This window comes from Nymphaea colorata, chromosome 1 (assembly GCF_008831285.2).
Source record: "Nymphaea colorata isolate Beijing-Zhang1983 chromosome 1, ASM883128v2, whole genome shotgun sequence".
In the NCBI taxonomy this organism is placed as follows: domain Eukaryota; kingdom Viridiplantae; phylum Streptophyta; class Magnoliopsida; order Nymphaeales; family Nymphaeaceae; genus Nymphaea; species Nymphaea colorata.
Genome location: NC_045138.2, coordinates 7,714,425 through 7,737,382, shown reverse-complemented (window position 1 = coordinate 7,737,382; position 22,958 = coordinate 7,714,425). Strand labels below are relative to the sequence as shown.

The 22,958-nt window shown below is 38.2% G+C and overlaps 2 protein-coding genes across 2 annotated transcripts; both read right to left on the bottom strand.

Moving 5' to 3' along the window:
* Positions 1-8,393: 8,393 nt before the first annotated feature.
* LOC116245729 (SEED MATURATION PROTEIN 1) lies at positions 8,394-8,981 on the bottom strand. Its single transcript, XM_031617242.2, has one exon. It carries the CDS (start codon positions 8,780-8,782, stop codon positions 8,540-8,542), a length of 243 nt encoding a protein of 80 aa, XP_031473102.1. The 5' UTR covers positions 8,783-8,981; the 3' UTR covers positions 8,394-8,539.
* A 255-nt stretch (positions 8,982-9,236) lies between these two features.
* On the bottom strand, positions 9,237-22,677 carry LOC116255068 (uncharacterized). The gene is made up of 8 exons (XM_050077897.1): positions 21,573-22,677; positions 21,059-21,276; positions 19,474-19,985; positions 17,669-18,552; positions 12,509-12,673; positions 11,783-12,000; positions 10,959-11,461; positions 9,237-10,255 (listed from the first exon to the last, which is right to left on the bottom strand). The coding sequence occupies exons 1-8, from the start codon at positions 21,709-21,711 to the stop codon at positions 9,364-9,366; spliced, it is 3,531 nt and encodes a 1,176-aa protein (XP_049933854.1). The 5' UTR covers positions 21,712-22,677; the 3' UTR covers positions 9,237-9,363.
* Between the last annotated feature and the right edge of the window lie 281 nt (positions 22,678-22,958).

The following is a 22,958-nucleotide window of genomic DNA, read 5'->3' as shown; positions in this document are numbered from 1 at the left end:
AATGAGGTGGAGGTAGGTGTGGGCTATGTTTTACACAGACCCCAAAAAACTTTTTATTTTTATATTGATATTTCTGCAGAATTTTTTTTTTATTTATATACTGATGTGTCTTAAAAATTTAAAATTTTATACCTAGTTCCCTTTAGCCAGAATTTTCTGGCTCCACCCCTGTCAACCATTGGCCATTCAAAAAATAGTGAAAGAATTTATGCGTTACATAAGAAATGGATTGTTAAGTATGAAAACATCTTGTAAATATGATCACCAAAGTGCTGTTAATTAGGACATAAACTGACGTGGAACCAATACTACATGAACATCAAAGACATCCCTTGATGATTGGCCAAAAGCATGTTAATTAAATCCCGAGTTAACCTTAACACCAGTTCTTCACATAGTGTTGGTGTATTTGAGCCCAGAGACAATGTTGTTGCTGAGCAAGGAAGAGAACTGGTGGCTATACTGGCTTCAGGGGTAGAGGCAAGTGTAGATTGCGTGTGGGCAATTGCCCACATGGTTCCCAAAAAAATTCTTATTTTTATATTGATACTCCTGTGCAATTTTTCTCATTTTAAGTTTAAAATTTTATAAAAAAAATTCTTATTTTTATATTGATACTCCTGTGCAATTTTTCTCATTTTAAGTTTAAAATTTTATACCTAGTGCCCCTTTAGCAAGAATTTTTTGGCTCCACCCCTGACTTTAACCCTCTTCCCAAGTTCCTCCCACCCTTCTTCTTGTGAACATGGAAAATAAAATAAAATATTCCATGTGAACTTTCTGTCCATAACATTTGCAATGGTTGATGTCCTAGGCACATGTCATAGCAAAAATATGTTTTTGGTGTAGTGTGAAATATTGAGTGAGAAAGGGAAAGAGAATTCATCTTAGGGTAGATAATTGGGGATAAAGCATCCTATCCTATTTGATTAATGATAGCAATTGTTACAAAACTTTGGAAATCGATATTGCTAGGCTATAGTATCCTAAACAACAAAGCCGTAGAATTCATCAATGGCAGTGCCTATAGAAGAAAGGACATATCCAGTGGTGCAATATTGACTCCACATTGAATCTACAAAGAATGAATTGAAGTTAAGAAGCAACAGAACTGAGCCCTATTCCAGATTTATGCTATCGAAAATAACCTGGTTCTACCTTCCCATTGATTTCAAGTTAAGTTAATCACAAGCTGCTTTCTAAAAATTAGGTGACATTGGCGAAGGATCATAACTACTTGTGTGGACCATTGCATGCACAGATCAACCCACATGAATTATTTTATCCACATATATATGTTTATACCTAGAATTTAACTTATTACACATTGATACACCTTACTAATAAGATTTCTTATATTAGTGCTCCTTAAGGGCCGTTTAGGAGCAGTAACATTTATGTTAGTGTTCCACGCACCACCTAACCTAAGAATTGGTTAAGATTCGTTGAATTCTTTAAAAAGTGTTCTATGAATTGTTCAATTTTTCGGGGTACATTCACTTCACGGTAAAAATATGTTATATTGATGCCAAACAGCCCCTAGTCACAATGTTCTGGTTTTGCCACCGTTAGATAACTAATGATGTATTAGTGAGTGATCAACACCATTAAGAGTTGGCTCAATCCCATTATCACCACTCCTGAACCCTAATCTATATAGTTTTTAGTGAACATTCACTGTGTAAATAGGACACTATATCTCATCACACTAGCTTTTTTTTTTCTTTTTTTACTCATCCTTTAACTTTCTTTGGACAGTTGATTTTAATCCAATTTTTATGTCCATCCCTGGGCTTTGGCTGTTCATATCCTCATAAAAATTAAACAATGCATCATTCTCGCAAGAATAATTTCACAAACCAAGAATTGAACTACTTTTGTTAGTCTTTTCTTGAATTAAAGAAAATCTTTCGACCGCTTTGATCAGTTTTACTAAAGATGAAAAATTATTTATGGATGAGAGAATTAAAGGTGTGATAATATATCCAATACTTGGTTGCCAAATAATAAAAAAGTTGTAACTAATTTCAAGTTTAAGATAATAAGAGGAATTAATATTGACTAGTACATTAATTTCATATTTTTAAGCCGAGAGTTAATCGACATCTCATCATCCATAAAAATAATGCACAATCAACACATCATTGATTAAAGTAATGCACAACCAAAGCTAGAAGCAAACAAGCCAAAGTAGACCAAGGAGATAGAAGTTCTCCTAGTTTTTAATGTATGGAGAGCCAATTATATCACAATTGCTATGTTAAACACATTAGAATTTAGGAAAAGCAAGAGAGGACAAAAAAGCCAGTTGGATAATAAAGATAGCCACAAACTACAAGCAAGTAATTGCTTTAGTAGGAAGTAATGGATAATAACTAGCACTTTAAGGAGAAGATTCCATGTAGTTGAGCTGAAAAGTAGGCCAAGGAGATAGAAGACTGCCTAGACTTTAATGTTTGGAGAGCCAATCTCAAAATTGCTATGTTCAACACATAAGAATTTAGAAAAAGCAAGAAAGGAAAAATAAATACCAGTTGGGTAATAAAGATGGCTATAACTAGCACTTAAGGAGAAGATTCCATGCAGTTGAGCTGAAAACTGATGATGATGAAGAAGAACGAAGGGCAGAGGTGACACTCAAGGCACCGGGGACTTGTGCCCTAGGGGGATAAAGGGTTGGGTGAGGGATTTAATCTTCTACTGGGGGGTGGGCAACCCCGCTCACCTGAATGAAGAAGAAGAATGAAGTAGCAGCTCTAAGGTTTTCTATCCAACCCCGTGTTTTGGATGTTGGGCCGGCCAGGCCCGACTCGTTATCGGAACGGGCCAGTCTGATGCCTAGGCGTAGTCTTCCATATATCTATCTTAATTTTAAGGTAAATTCATGGAACAGTGATAACTTATTACTATTACAAAATACCCTAAAGGGACTAGAAGCATCAGTTAAAGTTTCAATGATGACAGGAAAATGAAAAGCGCAGGCGTCAGTTAAAAGACCAATTTGGGTCTCCAATTTTCCCTAAATCTCTAAACAATGTTTTCAAGTTCTATGACAGTAAATGAATTTTAAGTTAGAGGCAGATGTTGGGTGTGGATTTGTTAGGTTGTGTTGGTGAGATGTACCAAAATTACATGAGCTAGATGCACCAACCATGATGTATGATTTAATTCTGTTTTTGGTCAGTTCAAAGCAATATGGCAGTGATGACTTTCTTCTAGGAATAAATGCATTCATGCCACAAGGTTGTTCTACCAAATTGCTTCCATGCAGTTTTCATCATTAAGATCATTGGGTACACAAAAATATAGTTCATTGGCTAAGTGTCTTTTTCATCGGACATCATCTTTTATTAGCTGACATTTTGTTAGGCAGATTTGCACCAGATTCTGCAACAGATACACGCATGCCAAATAGCTAATTCTCGACCATAGGCTTATGAATCCTTTTATTAACTATAGAAGAACTTAGGCATGCTTTTTATTTTTGCCAATCGGTTAGGTGTGTTTTCTAAAAAAAATATGAAATTATTTTTATGAAAGGATCAGATTAACAACTTTTCCAGGTTTTAGTTCTTATAAGTGACCTATCTCAGTAGCTTTTCACACAGCTTTTGGATCTTAAGGAGCATTATGTGCAGTTTATTTTAATGCATTATTGTTACTCTTGGTCCCGACGTAGCTTTGGACCTCAAGGGCAAGGAAAAGGTTGGGGCTTCAGCTTTTCACCCAGGCAGTGGGGTTCCCTCCCGCTCAATTTGCAAATTAACAACCTTTATTGTGAGTTTCTCAAGACATTCAATCATGTACTCCTAAGATATTCCAACTATTCTGTTCTCAGTCTTTGATTTGGCATTAAATGTCAGATAAATCTGTTGGTAATTGGTTTTAGTTATTATCTGCCGCTGAGATATAACAACTACTATACGCTGGAGAACTATTCACAATATCCTTTTCTTTTCGCTGCAAAGCAAGCTGGGGGGTCACCTCGATCTTTATCAAAAGCACAAAAGAATGAAAAGAATTGCATAAGAAGAAGAAAAACAACAGAGGGATCAACAAAATACATCAAGGGTCACAGCCAGAAGCCACCCGAGCAATGATCAGCTAGGAGAAGCAGTCGTTGAAGACTGATAGATGCACAATATTAACTAACAGATATATGAGAAAATCTCTTCACCCAAAACTGCAGGGATACGAGACAATGAATAGGTCTTCTCATGTTATTAGGCCGCTCTTGTTTAAGAATAATCTCAGAATAGCAGCGCCAAATTTCAGATTTAGCAGATTTAAGAGACCTGATTACCACATTGTGAACATCTTAATTAAGAAAAACACATATCTTCCATATAACAATGTTAAAACAAAAGGGTAGTCCAGGACCTTTTAAATTCTTTGGCTTGGAGCTTTCTCATGTGCCACCTCACAAACTCTGAACAGAAATCACCAAAGGGAGCTCCATAACCAGAAAACCAGTTGGTTACGTAAATCTAGATATCTGCAGCAAAAGAAGATGTAAACCAAAGATGCTGCGGACTCTCAATGCCTTTCCTGCAGAAAGCACATCTAGACGCAAGAGCGATACCAAAACGTTGAGATCTAACTTTAGTTGGAAACCTATTAAAACTCCCATTGTAGGAGAACCAACATGCCCCTGGAACTGTGAGAGAGTCCCAAAGTTTACTGCTCCGGCTGGCCACTGCTCAAAGTTTCTGCCGTAACACGATTCACCCATCAGATTTCCATATCAATCTAACATTGCCTTGATCTAGTTGATATATGCATATTTCCTGTACACCCACCAACTGATTGTAAAACTCTAGATTATCCTTATATTTAGCAATACCTTCACTAACTGATAATCCAATATCAGCTTCACTTAAATGTAACTTTTCGCCAGGGATTTCATTAATCAAGGCATTTCCCATACCAGTAGGGATGTTCAATGAGTCAATCCGACTCGCACTCGCCCAACTAAACTCGACTTGAGCTTGACTCATTAATAAATTGAGTTCAAGTTAAGAAATGAACTTGCTTGTTTTAATGAGTCTAGCTCAAGCTGGGCACACTCAGATAGGTTAAACTCGATTAGTTTCATAGAAAAATATATATTACAAATATATGTACAATATACTGCACAATGCTATCATGGATGAAGACTTGCCCTAATGGGCTTCCTTTATGGCGAGCGTCTCCACTAATACTAAAAATACTTTTTAACAACCAGCTCGAGTCGAGCTCGAGCTCGAGCTGGGCCAACTGAAGCTTGGCTCGATCTTAACTGAGACGACTCGAGCTTCTTCAGCTCTAGCTGATCTGAGCTCAAGCTGATAACTCGAGCTCACCTTGAGCTGAAGCTGATAAGTCGAACTCACCATGAACTCAAGCTGGAGCCGAACCCGAGCTGTGGCTTACAGCACTCAAGCTGGGTTTGAGCCCACTCAGCTTGACTCGAACTAAGTGGAGACATTACTTCCAAATTTGCCCTCCCAGGCACTGTGCGTCTACGACTGATCGCCCAATAGCCCGATTCAGTTAAAATCTTGCATCCGAGGACACATACATAGGCAGGATTAGAATCCTGAATTTTCCTGAGAGTCACCGCTCATTCTTCAAAAGGGGTTGACAAAGTTTTCCAAGAAATAAGATGGGCCTAATTGCGAGATCCCTCCCCGTCTCTCCCACATAAATTTGCCAAACAAATCTTCTAAAATTTTAGTAATCCTCGCAGGACATTTTTGAGCCATAATCCAATTTGAAGGTAAGGCAGTCAGGACTGACCTTATGAGATGCAGTACTTCTACTTTTTCTGTTTTACTAGTCAGATTCATAGAAGTGTGCCATTTATGTGAACCACACACACACACACACAGAGAGAGAGAGAGAGAGAGAGATTAACACTACACTTCTTACATTTATAATATGCAAGTTATAATTATCATGCAGAAAGGAGTTTATACCAAAGTCCTAGCTGATCAAATTTCAAGTAGAACATGAGATATCCATATAAAAATAGACAATTTTTACCATTAATTAGAAAATTTGTCCAAGATTAGAGAAGGAAGATCTGATATTATGTACAGATCTCAAAAATCTGAGGATCATGAACGCAAATAAGATCCAAAACAGTTAACACCTTGATAATTCAATCTAAGTAATAAACACCTACCTATAATGGTAAAACGCCTCAATCATCTGACGCCAAGTGCCTGACACTAACGCATGGTTTAGGTGGTTAAAACGTTTAACCGTCACAAATGGAATGCCATAAATGAAGATGATCTGATATTAGGCAGGAATCTAAAGAAGGGACAGGTCTTATTGTGTGACGTCCCACATGTTTCATGCAGAACCATATATATATATATATATATATATATATATATATATATATATATATATATATATATATATATATATATATATATATATAAGGGCACTAATGTAGTGGCAGAACCAAAAGAAAATTATTAAAAGGCACTAATACTTCAATTAAAACTTTTAAGGGGCAACCAGTTATTGACACTTTTATTAGTATTGGCAATTGCCTTCATTAGCTCATTGATTCGGTGGTAAACTACCATAAAACCTAAAGAAACTAACTCGGGCCTTTCTGCCTCCCACCATGTCTAGTCTCTATAAAGGGAATGCCAATGTCTAGGATTCGAATCAGATATACCATTTACTATTATTTGATTCAAATGAAATATTACCATATGCCTAATTTGTCAGATGTTCACATACTATTATTTGATTCAAATGAAATATTACCATGTCAAATTTGTTAGCTGTTCTCATACTTGGGTTAAGTATTTAAATATGGATGAAGAAATATTTATGTCATATCTAAACTTAATTTTTAAATTTCCGAACCGTATGCATTACGATAAGTTAAAGATCGACTTCCAAAATGTGTTAAACTCTTCAAACACTGGATGTTATTTCTTTACGTCCAAGTTCTGATCAGCGGAGCCAAGTAGGGCCGGCCCTTAAATTTTCAAAAAAGAAAAAAAAAATTATATGTGTTTTTATTTAAAAACTATTTAATATATAAAAATTATATATTTTTGACTGTTAAAACTGACAACACCACGCTTGAACTACTGGGCTGTGTTAAGTACTAGTCTCTGGACAGCTGAAGGATCCGTGCCAGTATCAAGAGGAGCTTCTTTTTATGACACGCTTTTTGAATTTCCACAAATTTATTGGGGGGATAGTATAAAGCAAAATCGACTAGACCTGGCGTATTTTATTCTCAAAAAGACAAAGAAAAAGCTGGAAAGATTTTCTTACTTCACAATAATGATCACATAACCCACAAAGGAGTACTAGCTGAGCTCGTCATTACAAACTGTAAAAAAAGAACCCAAAAAGACAAAGAAAAAGCTGGAAAGATTTTCTCCGAACCACACTCTTTTATTGTGTTCTTTTTATGCAAATTTTTCCCAAACCTCTTTCGGTCTTTCCTTCTTTTACTTTGTGGCCTTTTGTATATTAGCTTTCTTGTTCAAACAAGCACGTAAATTTATGTGCTTTCTCGTACGTTTGCCTTGTGTTAGTTTTGTCTATATTTGAAGAATGGCGAGTGATTTGGACATGAAACCGTGAATCCTGGAGTTGTTCTTAAAAATATTCACAATTTCGCCTTCTGAAAAGAGGTCATTCCTATAAAATTGTTCTTCGACTCGGGGACTGAGAAACTCTATGTACATCATTCTTCTCAGTTTTTCATAAATGAAAAAAAAAATCATTAGCTTTTGCGATTTACTCTACAAAATATTGTTCTTCTAATATCTTTCTGCCAACTCAACTTGTTCCGCAGATTTACAGAATCAACAGCTCTTTCAATTCGATTCTCGAACCAGATTTGCAGCTCTGCGGATTCTCTTCCCAAACCAATTTTGTCGAACAGATTGTATGATACTTTCTACAATTTCTTAAAGAACAGAGTTGAGACGCCTTCTGCTGCACTCCATCAGTCTTTAGTCACAACTAACATCACGCAGTAACTACGATTGTCCTGCATCGCTTTAGTGGCTCAAGGGTACGTTCTATTTTGGTTTGCGATGGTTTCAATTCAATTTTCAGCATCGATCTTGAAATTCGGTCGTGAAAGCGATCTAAGTCGTTTGCTTAATAGAATTCACCATTGAATCATTCGTTTATAATGCATCATCCTTTAACCTGCGCAAGCTCTGCGTACATTTTCTAATCCCAAAAAGTCATGAATCTCGTCAACAGCAAATCCAAGAGTTCATTCCCAACAAAAGAATGTCGAGATCAGGTTTAAGCGGCATTTTTAATTTGGCAGCTCAAGTCATGAGATCTTCTTCAGCGTGCCCACGTAATCAAGCATCTTGGAAATCATACCCATTTTGCAGAAAATTATGAAAGAGTTGACAGAAGTACCCACTGATCACATAACCCACAAAGGAGTACTAGCTGAGCTCGTCATTACAAACTGTAAAAGAAGAAAAGAAAAAGAAAAATGAGATCAATGGCAGATGTACTGAAGTATTATGCCTCATCGGTTTTCTGAAGACTAAGAAGTTTGGGAAGGGTGCTGTTGCTGTTCATGGTGAGGGCCCGGCTGGTGGAGCTGCTGGCTTCGGTCCTGCTCAGGCTTCTGAGGGGAGGCCGTCGGGAAGAGATTGACGGGCTCCGAGTCGGCGATCTTACCGGCCTCCAATGGCGTCCCTGCCACATAGCCTGTGCGAAGGCCTTCGTCCTCAGAGACCTTGGCTTGAGCTGCCGCGTACTTCCAATCCTCCTTGCTCTTTGCCATCTCTCTCACTCTCCCTCTTTTTTTGGGTTCAGAGATACCCTTCCCAGGAGTCCGTTAAATGCAATAAACCGGGAGGTGGAGGAGCTGACGTTTCTGGAACAAGGTGTAGCTCTCCAACGCGTGTAACTCTTTGGCTCTACGTGTAAAAGAATAAGACACGATCTTGAACAGGGGTTGCAGGTGTCTGTGTATAATTGTTCTGTGTATATTGTGCATGACGTTTCTGCCAGTGCAGAGAAGCAACGATTGTAAGATGAAATATGCGGAAGGACGGTCTCATCTCACTCTTCCTACATAAAATTTAATTTTAATAGTAAAGAGGGCCGATAAAATGGAAATATATAGTAAAATTTGGAGACAAGAAAAAGAGAGATTCTTACTTCACAATAATGGTACAATAATGGTACAGTGGTAGATAAAATTTAATAGTAAAGAGAGAGAGAGAGATTCTTACTTCACAAAAATGGTACAGCTTTCTTTTGTATTTCTAATGACAATTGAATGATTTCTGCTACTTGTTTGGTCCTAATAAGAATCATCAAACCATAGCATCAAGACATCACCAAGCCTAACATTACAGGTCATATATTCGAGGTAGCTGTACTGGAACCCATACTCCCATGCTGGGAATCAACCTTGTAACTATGTTGTCTGCAGCTATAAACATAAGATCGAGAAAAGAACATGAACAAACACAATTCAAGAATACTAAGACCGGCCAAAAGCCAATAGAAGTAATCTAGGTGAGCTTTGTTAAGATTGTTGGAGAACCAACTTGTTCCACCAGTAGCACTGCTCAGTTTCTCTATAAGGGAGATCAGAAAACTACTTAAGAAGTATCCCACCCCCAGTGTGCTAAGATAGAGAGCAATCCCCATGCTTTTCAATGCTTCTGGCATCTCATCATAGAAGAACTCTTGCAATCCCACAATTGTAAACACATCAGCCAGTCCACATAAGAGATACTGAGGCAGTAGCCACCATATCTTCATGGGCACTGTCGCTTCAGGTAGATCTATTAGGCCTGCTTCTCTTGCAATCTCAAGTCGCATCCGCTCCACCACAGCTGCCACCACCATACACAACACTGACAAGAACATCCCAGTTCCTAACCTCTGAAGCACAGTAATGCCAGAAGAAATCCCTGTAAAATGCCTAGCAATGGGAACCAGGATTCCTTCATAGATTGGAATGAACAGTAATATACTGACACCAATGAAGCTCTGCAGAGCTGCTGCCGGAAAAACAAAACTTGAGCCGATAGTTCTGTCCATGGTGCTAGCTTGCTTTGTGAAGAAAGTTGAAGCCTGAGCATACACAACTCCGTACATCAGACATGTAGCCCATATGGGGATCAAGTGTAAAACTCCTTTCACCTCTTCCACTTGTGCAACAGAGCATACTAACCAACTGCTTCTCTTCCGTGGCGCGAAGCAATCAGATTTCAGTGGTATAGCAGCTTTGTTTAGGAACCTACACAAAAGGGGAAAGAATAAAGATCTGGCATAACTGTAATCATGTAACAAACGTTTAATCAAGAAGATGTTCTCCGTAATTAAAAAACTTTTCTTGGTGTTCCTGGATTTCAAAGTATTGGATACAATATATATATGGATTTCAAGTCTAATTCAGAAATTTCATTCAGATTGCATGTCTACATATTATGAAGGAATGTCCTCAGTGATGCTGAAACAAAAGGATAACAAATGCCTACGCCTCAAAGATGAATTTTTTCCTTTTAAAATGTCGCCACTTGGTTTCAGTAGCCATTACAATGCCTCTATTTCTAAGAAGTGCATTCTTTCTGCAAATTTTCGAGAGAAAAATACAAAATCTTGTTTGAAAGTTGAAAGCAATGAACAAAGGAAGCTTCACGCTGAAGAGAGTAGAACATGGCGACACATTTAACCAAACGAGGCACTAACCTTAAAAAGGAGCATGAAATTAATCAACTCAACCAATGGTGTGTATACTCTTAAAAACAAAACATGTCCGCATGGTCCAAAACAATTCTGCAGGCTTCAAAATTGAAAGTTCAATAAAATTGTGCAGGCTTTATGATTCAAGAAGGAATCAGCGTCCACTTATAGCTTTGTATGCCCTTAACCAACAGTGTTTATGAGACCTGCTTTTCTTGGAAAGTGCAGTATACAGAAAAGTTTGAAACAACTTTTACCTGAATTGCCCACTAAGGCCAGAGGAATGATCAAAATCTTCTACAGACCATCGTGACTTGCGGATGGCGGCAACAAATACTTGCAGGATTCCTGTGAAGGGACTCTCTTCTTGAGCCAGACTGAAACGGTAAGTAAAGGTTCCAACCAAGAAAACTATGAGACCCAGTGCCATTAACACACATGGGATGCCATAACCAAGCCCCCACCCCTTGTCTTCTTGGATGTAAGTTAGTACCATTATGGAAACTGTGTTCGCAAAACATAACGCAAAATACCACCAATTGAAAAACGAACTCTTGGCCTTGTGCTCTGCCGGATTGGTCTCATCAAACTGATCTGCACCAAATGCTTGGACACATGGTTTGTGGCCTCCTTGGCCTATGGCAACTAAGTAGAGCGAGAAGAAAAAGAACGCCACTTTAAACTTGGACGGAGAACAAGAAGAACTGGCACTATTGCAGCCAAAAGGAAGTACTGCTGATAGAGTTAAGAAAACCAAACCCTGAATTGAATAACAGTCTCAGTCTAACTGAAATATTAGAAACAGGCTTTAGATACATAAACAAGTAGATCATGCTGTCACAAACATATTTGTTCTTGACACAGCCCCTGCCGGAGATATCAATTGGTCGGACTAAACGTTTAATCAGAAAATTAACTCCGATTGCTCTCTGTTTTGGTAATGAAAGCGGGATTATATTAGTGATCATCAGATGCAGGTTTTGCTTGCAGATTAGTATCCCAAACTGAAATAAAATGGAGTCTCTTTTCATAACTAAGAGAGAGACAGACAGAGGGAGAGAGGTGGTCATGTTTTCCTTACAAGAACGTAGATGAGGGAAGAGAAGATGATGGTTCTGTATCTTCCCAGCCAGGCATCCGCCACAAACGCTCCAAGCAGAGGGAGCATCCATCCGACCCCTGCCCACAGGTTGGCATTCTCTGCTGCCGACGCGTTCGACAGGTGCAGCGTTCCGGTGAGGTATGTGATGAGGTTTGAGGAGATCCCATAGTAAGCAAACCTCTCCGACATCTCAACGCCTTCCGCCGCTCAACCAATCGATCAGCAAGATGCCAAAATCCCCAACATCAGAAAAAGACAAGCCTCGTTAGTGAATCTTCTGAACACGCCAACTTATCCAGAAAAACCGGTATAATAAGTTCGAGATATTGCATTGTGGAGCATAATATCGATATCCCAACTTATCTAGATATTTTGGCAAGTTGGTGCACCTAAAATCCCACTATTTTCCATTATTGGCAGTGAGGTTCAGTCAAAGATCTCCCCTCCTTTCGTCTGTCATTCTTGTCTCCTTTTTTTCACAGGGCAAAGAAGAACAACCCACATAATTTCGTAAGACTAGAGAGAACCTTCACAGGGCATTTGATTCGCTCAAACTTCGATTGAGATTGATTGGCTAAAAAAAGAGTACCCAGCACTAATCACTTAAATTTGGAAATCAAGACAAATCAGTTTGCTCAAAGAAATCGAGCTCTCTTAGATTTCTAATGTGCATTAATATGAGAGAGGATTCTTTGTGCTTCTTACCGATTATGAACAAAGAGGATCTCCACTTGCCGGATCTCGATCGGACAGACCGGTGACCTCTGAAATCAACGGCACCCTCTACGTAGTAGTCGCCACCACCCTCCTCACCACCACCACCACCAAGAAGAGGAGATGAGGTTGCAGGGATTGCCATTAGACGTCCTCCTCCTCAATGGTCGCTGCAATGCGAAACGCTGTTGCGCTCTTGTTTTCTCAAAGCACGTTACTCTCACCCTGAATGTGGTTGGCCACTCGGAGAAAGACAGCCGGCAATGGCGGCAGCAGTATTCCAGCCCATTGTCTCCAGCAAAATATTCGGGAAGAAAATTTTCTACATAGAAACCACAAAATCGCACTAATCCGAAATTGGGAGCGTTTCAGTTTCAGTGTTTCAATTCCAAGATAATTTCGTAAAATTGGCGGCAATGCCTTTGTTTTTTTGGTTCGTTTTGAATAAATAACAAGATTTAGATTTGATCTAGAGCTTCCAACTTATTGTCTTATGTCTCATTTGCTTTAAAAGAGTCATCACCTTAGTCCTTGTGGCACTTTAAAGTGAAAAACGTTACTTTATGACTTGCTATTTGAGCTTTTCTTGTTGTGATCAAAACCTATGTTCAAATTGAAAATGTAGAAAACGTTGAGCTTTTCCTGAAATTATACGAAAGTTAGGAGGATGTCAAAACTACTGAAAATGACGCAGGCAAGAGTCCAATCATGTGCGGTTATGACCTTGACACAGTGATCTCTTGGTTTCTTGAAGCGTTGTCTTCATCATGCTATTTTTGGTCAATAAAGCTTTTGTTAGGTAAGGTCTAAAAAGTCGATCATTTTATTTTATTAGACAAATAAGTAGGTGTTTGATAGCGTCGGAATTGAGGTCTTAATTATATTATTGGGATGTTAATTGATTTGAAATTATTAGAAATCTCAAATCTGATCATTAGAAATGTTAAATCCATGAATTTTAGGTTACATCTTTTCCATCGATTTTTTTTTTTTTTTTAATGGTGAGTTGTTCATTCCACCGCTCTTAAAAAAGAGACCATTGGTCTGCTCTGATGGATTTTCACAAAGCATGTTTCGAGATTTTTTACGGTTTAAAATAGAGCACACTAAAACGTAAAACGTGACAGTGGTCACTTCAATACTCAAACTTAAGCCTTTAAAGGAGCCGAACCACTACACTACCACCCCTCCGGATAAAAATATGAGGTTTGATCATTAAAAAAGTTAAATCCACACATTTTAAGTCTGATCCATAAATATGAGTTTTTGTTCATAAACCAAAGATCTCAAATCATGGTGGTAAAATAGGGTGTGTGTTTAGACCGTGAGTGCCGTATAAAAGGGATCTTAGAACAGGAAATGCTATCCAAGAGTATGAATACACCACATATTTATTTTTGTGACAATTTTTTTATATTAGAAAAGAAACCACTTAGCGCTATTTTTTAATAAAAAATAATTTTTTCTAAAGCCTGTAAAAAATCTAGAATAATTTTTGTTTACCCAGGAAGAAACAGGTTAACATTATTTGCTATCGCCAAATTACATTTTTATTGTTTTAAGTTTTTATTTCTTTTCTTTTTTAAGTTAATGAATACCTAAGAAGTAATCCAAAAAGAAAATTTCGAAAAATAAACTTTAAGAGTGCAACAACCAATACAAAGAAAAAAATGAGCTGTGCTTGAGGTTAAATTAAAAAAAACTAGTTTTACATAAACAGTATCGTTTTCATGGTAAAATCAGAACTTGGCTTTCTATTGTAATTGCTTGTTCACATTAAATTATAAAAAAACTTAATCATAATTACCTGAAACAAACTGAAGCAAAAAAAAATCTGCAAAATTAAATATTAAGATAATTAGAGAAACCAAATTACACAAACTCTAGGCCCATCCTACATTCGAAACAGTTGTAAATTTTTCAGCTGGAGCTTTAGCCACCAAGAAAGCAGTACAGAATGGAGCCCATATGCAAGGGAGGGATGGCACATGCACCCCTAATATTTTAAAAGCTCACATACGTATGCATCTATTTGTATATTCAGACATCCTTCAATTAAAATTGTACATATTAATACTGCCCTTCTCAGCATAATGTTCCCCTTCGAATGTCTTTGGCTTGGGGCAGGCGATCTATCGATTATTTTAATTAACATTAGAGTTTTTTCTTTTTTTTTAAAAAAAAAAAATCTGTACAAGGGAGGACTATTTCCCCCTCAAATGGGTGACAAGTTATCCAGGTGAAACTTGTCGAAGATGAGTTGCCCCTGCAATCAATCATTTACTGTGAACCTGCTGTATAGCGTAGTGCATTCATGTCCTAATAGTATTATTGGATCTTGTCTGTGTCTGATTGCATAAGGGCCCCAAGGCTATTGGGTCCCATTGAGATTTTTTTTTTGGGGATCATATGTGACTCACAGTATACACTTTCAATTGGCTGAACAACTTGCCCCAGCACACAAATTTTTCCTTTTCTTGGATAAAGATGGATATGAGTTACATCAGATATCGTCATCGGATCGAAATTCGGATAAATCCGACTGGTTTTGCATCTGATTTTATGTTGGTCCATCACGGCTATCAAGTTCGGACCCGGTTCAGTCGTGCCAATCAAGAAAAAGAATCACCATGTTTGTGTATGTAGGTTAATCCAGTAAGGCCTTAAAGTGTTCTTATTAATCTAAAGATTGCAGATTTTAATCAGAAAATCAGTCTGGATTTTGCATGTCAATCTGACCATGTAATTGGTCTAACTCCAACTCTTGACTGCATCATCGTCTTCACTGTCAACCTAAAAGCTTATGATGTCTAAAGTACATTGTCCTCTTGTATCCCAAGCAAGAAATTTATATAATGAAGATTCTTATTTTGGGTGAGTGAGAGGCTATTCCCACTGTCTACTGTCTGAATAAAAACTGAAGCTTCTCTCCTTTTCCCTCAGGTCCAAAGCAGTTTTTGTTGTCTCAAAGTGATGCCATCAGTACAATTCAACTTACATATCAATGCCCGCACGGCTCTCTCCCTCTCCTCTTTCTTTTTTCTTTTTGTTTTTTTTTTTTTTTTTGTAGTACAAAGAGTTGAGGGTTGATGCAAGGAGAGTTCAAACAAAAACTGACTGCCTAAAAACAAAAACTGACTGCCTAAAAGCCCCTATTAGACCAACCTCTTCAATGTTATAATAAAAGTTGCTGTAGCCACATGTGAGGGCATAGGACTCCTCTGGTTTGTCTATATCTTAAATATTACATATTATAAAATTACTTTTTTACCCCTCATGATTGAAGGTTTGCTATTCCTTTATCAAAAGTTATAAAGAAGCCAGTTGGGGAACCACATGTGAGAGATGAGGGGCAGAGGACTCAAAAGCTTAAATATAAAATATTAAAATGACTTTTTTACCCTTCATAATTGAAGGTTGTTATTCCTTGTAACAAAAGTTCAAGAGAAGCCAGTTGGGGAGCCACATATGGTATGACATGTCTAGATCTCAAATATATACATACTGAAGATGACTTTTTTTACCCCTCATTACACATACTTGAATTTCTGGCTCCACCACTGAAAAAGGCCGCATGAAAGTATGCCAAAAAGACACATGCGATCTGAGTTCTCTAATCCTTTGTTCGTTTTGGTGAATTTGTTTGTGAAATTTTACCACATAAATGTGATCAAATTCATTCTTTTTACTAGGAAAGCACTATTAGAACATCTGCATGTTCAACAAGTGAATAGGCAGTAGAGGAACTATTCTACTTTTGCACTGTAATACTACAACTAAATGTTAATTGTGCTTTATGATCGATATTATATTACAAGAGTTGGTGAATTACTTTTCTCATTAGAGTTCCAATAATTCGTGACGTTCTCCAACAATTCATCAACTGTGAAGTGTGAAGTTCCACCTTCTTTACTGTCATCATTCAATTAGTTTTCACAATAGTAATATATATTTTTCAGTTTACACTTTCTTCGTTTCCATGCATCCGTGATACATGTGATCACCTACCGTCACAATGACTGTCGAGTGAAAATTTATCCTACAACAACATGTGATTAGTTGTCATGTCCATACTCATATCTCCGTGCCCGTACTCATGTTACTTATATATATATATATATATATATATATATATATATGCAATGTCAACATGTGATTAGTTGGTTCTATCAGTGGCTGAGCAATCCTCTTCCTCACATCCTTGTCTAAGAAGCATCTTTAAAGTCACAAAATTATCACAGCACAATATATGCTCTATACCTGCATGTTGATCAAACAATTGACCAAAAAAAAAAAACATAAACCACACTATCAATGCAAGAGACTATATTCACAATATTAATGAGACTGAGGAATAGTGTTTACTTTTCTAAATGATTTCTAAGTCAATTGTACTTAAAGTCTTAAAATTGAAAAATAAAACATGAAAAATGATAGTAATTGGAATTTTGACAGTTTATTGTAATGCTAAAGAAGAGAATTATACTGGATAATGACTATGCACAATAATTTACAAAAAGAAAAAAGAAATATACATGTTATTTATTACTCATACTTTGAGGTGCAGACATATCGAATTTTACTCCAATCATGCCTGCTAACCAAGTTCAGGTCACCGGTTTCAAGAAGCAGTCATCATCTTCATTTTCAACAAACAATCTATTAGCCTAATATTTTTCAAAATGGTCGAAATTCATGCCATTTACAAAGTACATCTTGTTGATAAATTGGTCTTGTCTTAACATAACTTGCTGATTTTTTACCATAAAGCCTTGTACATAAAAACCTACTTAGTCTAAGTTTACATATACCGATTACGGTGAATTGAAATGTATATTGATTGTATATTTCAGTTCCCGCGTAATATTACCCTCACCGGGCCTACACCCAAGTTTGTCTGAAAGCTGCAGCACCTGCATCCATATTCACAACCTGCACCTCTGTGACAGCTTGTGACCATCAAGGTAATGACTTCCCGTCCTGTATAATATTAGGTAGAAGTAGTGAAATATAGTTACTATCAGTAAACATTTGAATTCAACAGAATCACATAATTTGCCTCGATGGTTTGGATTTGACAAGCAACCTCTTGCAGCATGAAATGTTTAATCATTTGCTGCATCTAGAAACACCTTGTTTCTGCTTATTTGTTCACATCATTTGTACAGAAATGAGCCCTCTGATTCTGGTACCCATCCTTAGAAGAAGGATATTTATTCCTGTAAATATAAGATTGTGCAAAGTAAACATACACGCACAACCCAAGAATGCTGAGTCCAGCCAAAAGCCAATAGAAGTAATCAAGATGGGCTTTATTTAGATTGGTGGGGAACCAACTGCCTCCACTTGTTGCACTGCTGAGCTTTTCTATCAGAGAAATAAGAAAACCACTCAAAAAGCTTCCCACTCCAAAAATGCTAAGATATATTGCAATTCCCATACTCCGCAAAGTGTTGGGCATCTGATCATAGAAGAACTCTTGCAATCCGACCATTGTGAAGGCCTCAGAAACTCCAAACAATATATACTGAGGGAGAAGCCACCATATGCTTATTGGTAATGTTACTGCAGGAAAGTCTACTAAACCAGAATCTTTTGCCACATTAAGTCTCTTCAGCTCTACTAGAGCTGCCACTACCATCGACAATATTGAAAAGAACATACCAGTTCCTATCCTTTGCAGCAGTGTAATGCCAGAAGGAACCCCAGTGAAACTCCTAGCAATCGGAACAAGGACTTGGTCATAGATTGGGATGAAAAGAACCACAGAAATTCCAATGAAGCATTGCAGAGATGCTGGTGGGACTAGCAAACTTGAACTGATTTTTCTGTCCATGGTACAACCTTGTTTTGTGAAGAAAGTTGAGGACTGAGAAAAGAAAACTGCATACATTAAGCACGAGGCCCATATAGGAAAGAGGCGCAACACACCCTTCACTTCTTCCACTTGTTCAACAGAGCATACGGTCCAGTTGTTCCTTTTGGATGGAAAGGAGCAATTTGGATTCAACGGAATAGCAGCTCTGTTCAAGAAACTAAGCAACAGAGTGAAATGTAAGAAGATATACTTTATGATATCTGAATGTCATGCTCTCTAAGGGGCTGCTACATTATGTTACTGTCCCATGCATTTAACTCAAAAATTGGCTAGATTCATTGGATATATTTAAAAGTGTTTTATGAGTCTGCCCCACCTTTTAGGGCACATGCATGGAACACTAACATGCTGTTACTGTTCCCAAACAGCCCCTAAGGGGTTCATAGGGGCTCATGTAAATGGTGCCAAAGGTGTCTCTGGATGCACCCACAAACCAAAATAATTCAGAAATATCTGTGCAAAACTAGAAAACTTTCCACAACTTTTAGTTTAGCAGTTACTATAATACAGACCATGTCATCTGCTGTCACAAAGAATCTGTGCTAGTAACGTCATTGCCCTTTTTGTTAGATTTATGATGGAGTAATAGTATGAGGTCTTGTAAAATCATTGTCCTTTTTCATTCTTTCTGATAATTAGTGTAAGGTTTACATGAAACCATTTTCACACTATAAATCCTATAGCAACTGCATGGTATATCTAACCACAAGAATGATTTCCTCACGGATGAGAAGGGGTTTAAATGAAAAAAACAAATCTGATGTGCTGTTTTCTGTTCATGCAAACCAAAAAAGAACGTGCCAATCAAATAATCATTAATGCAAAATTTGACAATGCAACATCAGTAAGCAATTTATCTGCAACATCACTCTCTATAGAAGGGAATATCAGTTATCCTCCTTTCTGTACTACACATTTTTTGCATGTCAAAGTGTAGATAGAACTATCATAGACAGGAGAGAGTGCTTCTGCCTTTAAGCAGTAACGTAGAATGTGAGAATAATATCATGATTTTGTGGAAGCAAAGAAAACAGCACACAGACTAGAAAAAACAAGAAAATTTGGCCATCCTTTTCACCTGAACTGCCTAGTAGAACCACGATCATGTTCTGATTCTTCTATAGGCCACTGCGATCTACGAACAGCTGCAACAAGCACTTGCACAATGCTTGTGAATGGACTTCCTTCTTGGGATAGTTTAAACCTATATGTAAATGTTCCAATTAAGAAAACAGCCAGCGACAATCCCATTGACAAGCATGTTATACCATATCCATATCCCCAACCTAGATATTCTTGAATGTAATTTACAGTGACCATGGAGACCAGACTTCCAGACCAAAGTCCAAAATACCACCAGTTGAAAAAAGAATTCTTAGGCATCTGCTCGTGTGGGTTAGACTCATCAAATTGGTCTGCGCCAAATGCTTGTGTGCAAGGTTTGTGTCCTCCTGCACCTATAGCAGCCAAGTACAGAGAGAAGAAGAAGAAAGCCACTTGAAACTCTGGTAGAGGAAGCCAGGCTGATCTGCCACTATGACCCTTGGAACCAGGTGGGAGTATTGTTGATATAGTCAAGCAGGCCAATCCCTGAAGAATTCATATTTGTCCATCTTCAACATCAAAATGAACTTTTCTTAAGACCCTTATGAGCAAAGATACCAACATAGGACATCAACCTCATTACCCAAGTTGCAGAAACAAGCTCAATGTCAAAAAAGTTGAAGCAAGGCATATTAACAGGAAGAAGCCCTCAGAATAGCGCATTTTCAAGCTTGATTATGGAAACTTTACATCTAAATGTACAGTTCTGCCTTTACAAAGATGATATATTCCTAACATGTCCAAGGACGATAATTTTTCCATGACAGTAGTGTCACTTGAATCCCTCCATGGGTCAAGATAAGCATCCCAACTTGGGGATGGAACCTCCCTTTTCAACTCCCCCATGAACGGTGGAGCGTCACTCTGTTTGTGTTATATCTACTTCATTTCATTAGCACCCCAGAGAAAATTATAGTTGCAGGTTCTTTGCTTAATCAAACATCAAACCAGCTTGCTTATTTGGCACATGCCAAACATTGAATTTATTTTAGAAGACCTTGAATCTTTTATAATCAAGTTTTCGATGACATACGAGCCACTAAGTTTGTTGATCATCGTAAAACACATCTGACCGTTTAAATTTTCTCAATTGAAGACATTTTCACAGATAACATTGTCAAGTAAATTTCTACGAACTAAGTGAAACCATTCAGCTTAAACAAACAGCACTTACAGCTGCAGTTCTTCAAACAGACAATTGCAAGTGTTCTCCGTCTAATCAAACCAGTAGAAATTTTTCTCATAGTTCCTTCACTAATAGTTTTCTTAATTTAGCTGATTCCCTACATCCATGTTCAATTTGTAAAGGAGCACGGGCATCAATAGCCAATATTTCAGCAGAACTCGCGATAAGATGCTTCACTAAAACCACTTATTCACAGCTGCGGGCAACTCGAGTTCAGGTCAAGCAAAAATTAATACATCTAAGAGAATCATCCGCCACTGTGATGCTCTCAAAGGACTTCAAGGGGGCATAGTGAAAGTAAGGTGCAAACAAAGCATCCGGGGGGTTGGGGGTGGGGGGAGAGAGAGAGAGAGAGAGAGAGATTTTCTCTTACAAGGATGTAAAGCATGGAGGATATGAGGATGGTTCTGTAGCGGCCCAAGTAGGCATCTGCCACAAACGCCCCCAGCAGAGGAAGCATGGCCGACACACCTTGCCAAACGTTGACGTTCGCTGCAGCCACCGCGTTGGATTGGTGCAAAGGTCCCGTGAGGTAGCTGATGAGGTTGGAAGCGATCCCATAGTAAGCAAACCTCTCAGACACTTCAACACCTTCACTTGCAAATGATTCCTATCAACCGTCAGCAAGATTCCCCAAAATGGAACAGGAGAAGGAAGATGAAATTCTCACCAACCAACATATATCAAGAAAATACTGAGATAAATTGGAATATTGCAGGAAGTAGACACAACCCATTTCACTTCCCACCCATGTCGTTGGCATGCGAGCACCAACTTTAGGTAGTGAAGCTGTCCCAACTGTGGGAATGAAACAGGATCACAGACACACGCTCTCTCTCTCTCTCTCTCTCTCTCTCTCTTCTTTCTTTTTGTTCCTTTCCGCTTACCGATTATGAAGAGGGAGGACTTCCATCCTCCCGATTTGGAGCGGATGGCAGGAGAGCCTCTGAAGTCGACGGCGTCATTGACATAGTCGCTACAACCGCCATCACCAAGCAGGGGAGATACGACTTCACCGATGGCCATGAGTCTTCTCACCAACCCCCCTTCTTCTCAACTCCTACTGCAGCGCATGGTCGTGACTCTTTCTTCTTCGTTCTCTTCTGCTTTTCCTCCTTTCTGCTTCCAATTTTGTGGAGTCTCTGCTTGCGTCATTCACAGCGCCTTTGCAGTAGAAAATACAAGAAAAAGGAAGACAAGATACACAACAAGCCAACTTGGTTTGGGTGCTCTGGTAGTGAACCGCAAAGGTTGATCGTCTATTTTCTTGGTTGAACTACAGCCACAAAAGCTGCTACCAATTGAAAAATATAAACACTAGGACATGAGAAGTTCGAAGATCGCCTAGCAACAAGCTATGGCGCTGGTTAGTAATCAGATTTGTGTTTTACTCAATTTAAAATTAAGTTCATAAAAAATGTATATCCAATCCATTTACATCCTCAACTTCAGGTATTCAATGCATCCTTTTTTTTTTCTTTCTGGATTCAAGCTTGCCTTGAAAATAAGCAACTTTTGTTGGTCGTAGGGGGAGCGAGAAATTTTTTATGAGAAGGTTGAATTAAAGTTTTTGAATTTGATTAAAATATTATTTTTCAAAAATTTTATATAAGACAAGTAAAATTTTTTAAAATTTAAATATAAATTTAAAAAAAAATAGCCTGATTGAGAGGATCTTGAAAAAGGGTAACCGAAACTCAAAACATCAATTATCCATCTCATATAAAAGGCCTGAATCTCAAAAATCGAGTTCTTTTGTGAGGCTTCTAAAGCATGTTTAAGGACAATTAAGAATGATAAGCACATCCGTCCGTTTCAATCAAGCTTAATGAGGTACTGAAGTGTCTTAACTAGAGGCATATATATCTGCTGGCGTCTCCCGGGAGAACGGCACAGCCTGCCGGCGACAATGGGGAGGCGACCGCCTCACTGCCAAGTTGTTGATTTGGTTTTCAACATTTTTTTAACTCTACCCTAAATCGCTTAATGCCTATAAAGAATAAAATAACTGACAAACCCTTTTGGCTCACCTGATCACCTCATCTTCATCTCTCCCCAATTTTCTTCCATTGCGGTGCGACCTGAGAAACGGACGCCGGAAGGCCGACGGAGAAGCATCTGAGATTCTAGGCCAACGTTAGTGCTCTCTCTCTCTCTCCCTCAGTACTCTTTAGTAATGTAAAAGGAAGCCAGGCAGGGCAGGCCCAGCCCGAAGTGGCCATATCCGGGCGGACACTGGACACAAGGTTCAGCCCGCGACCCGTTTACATCCC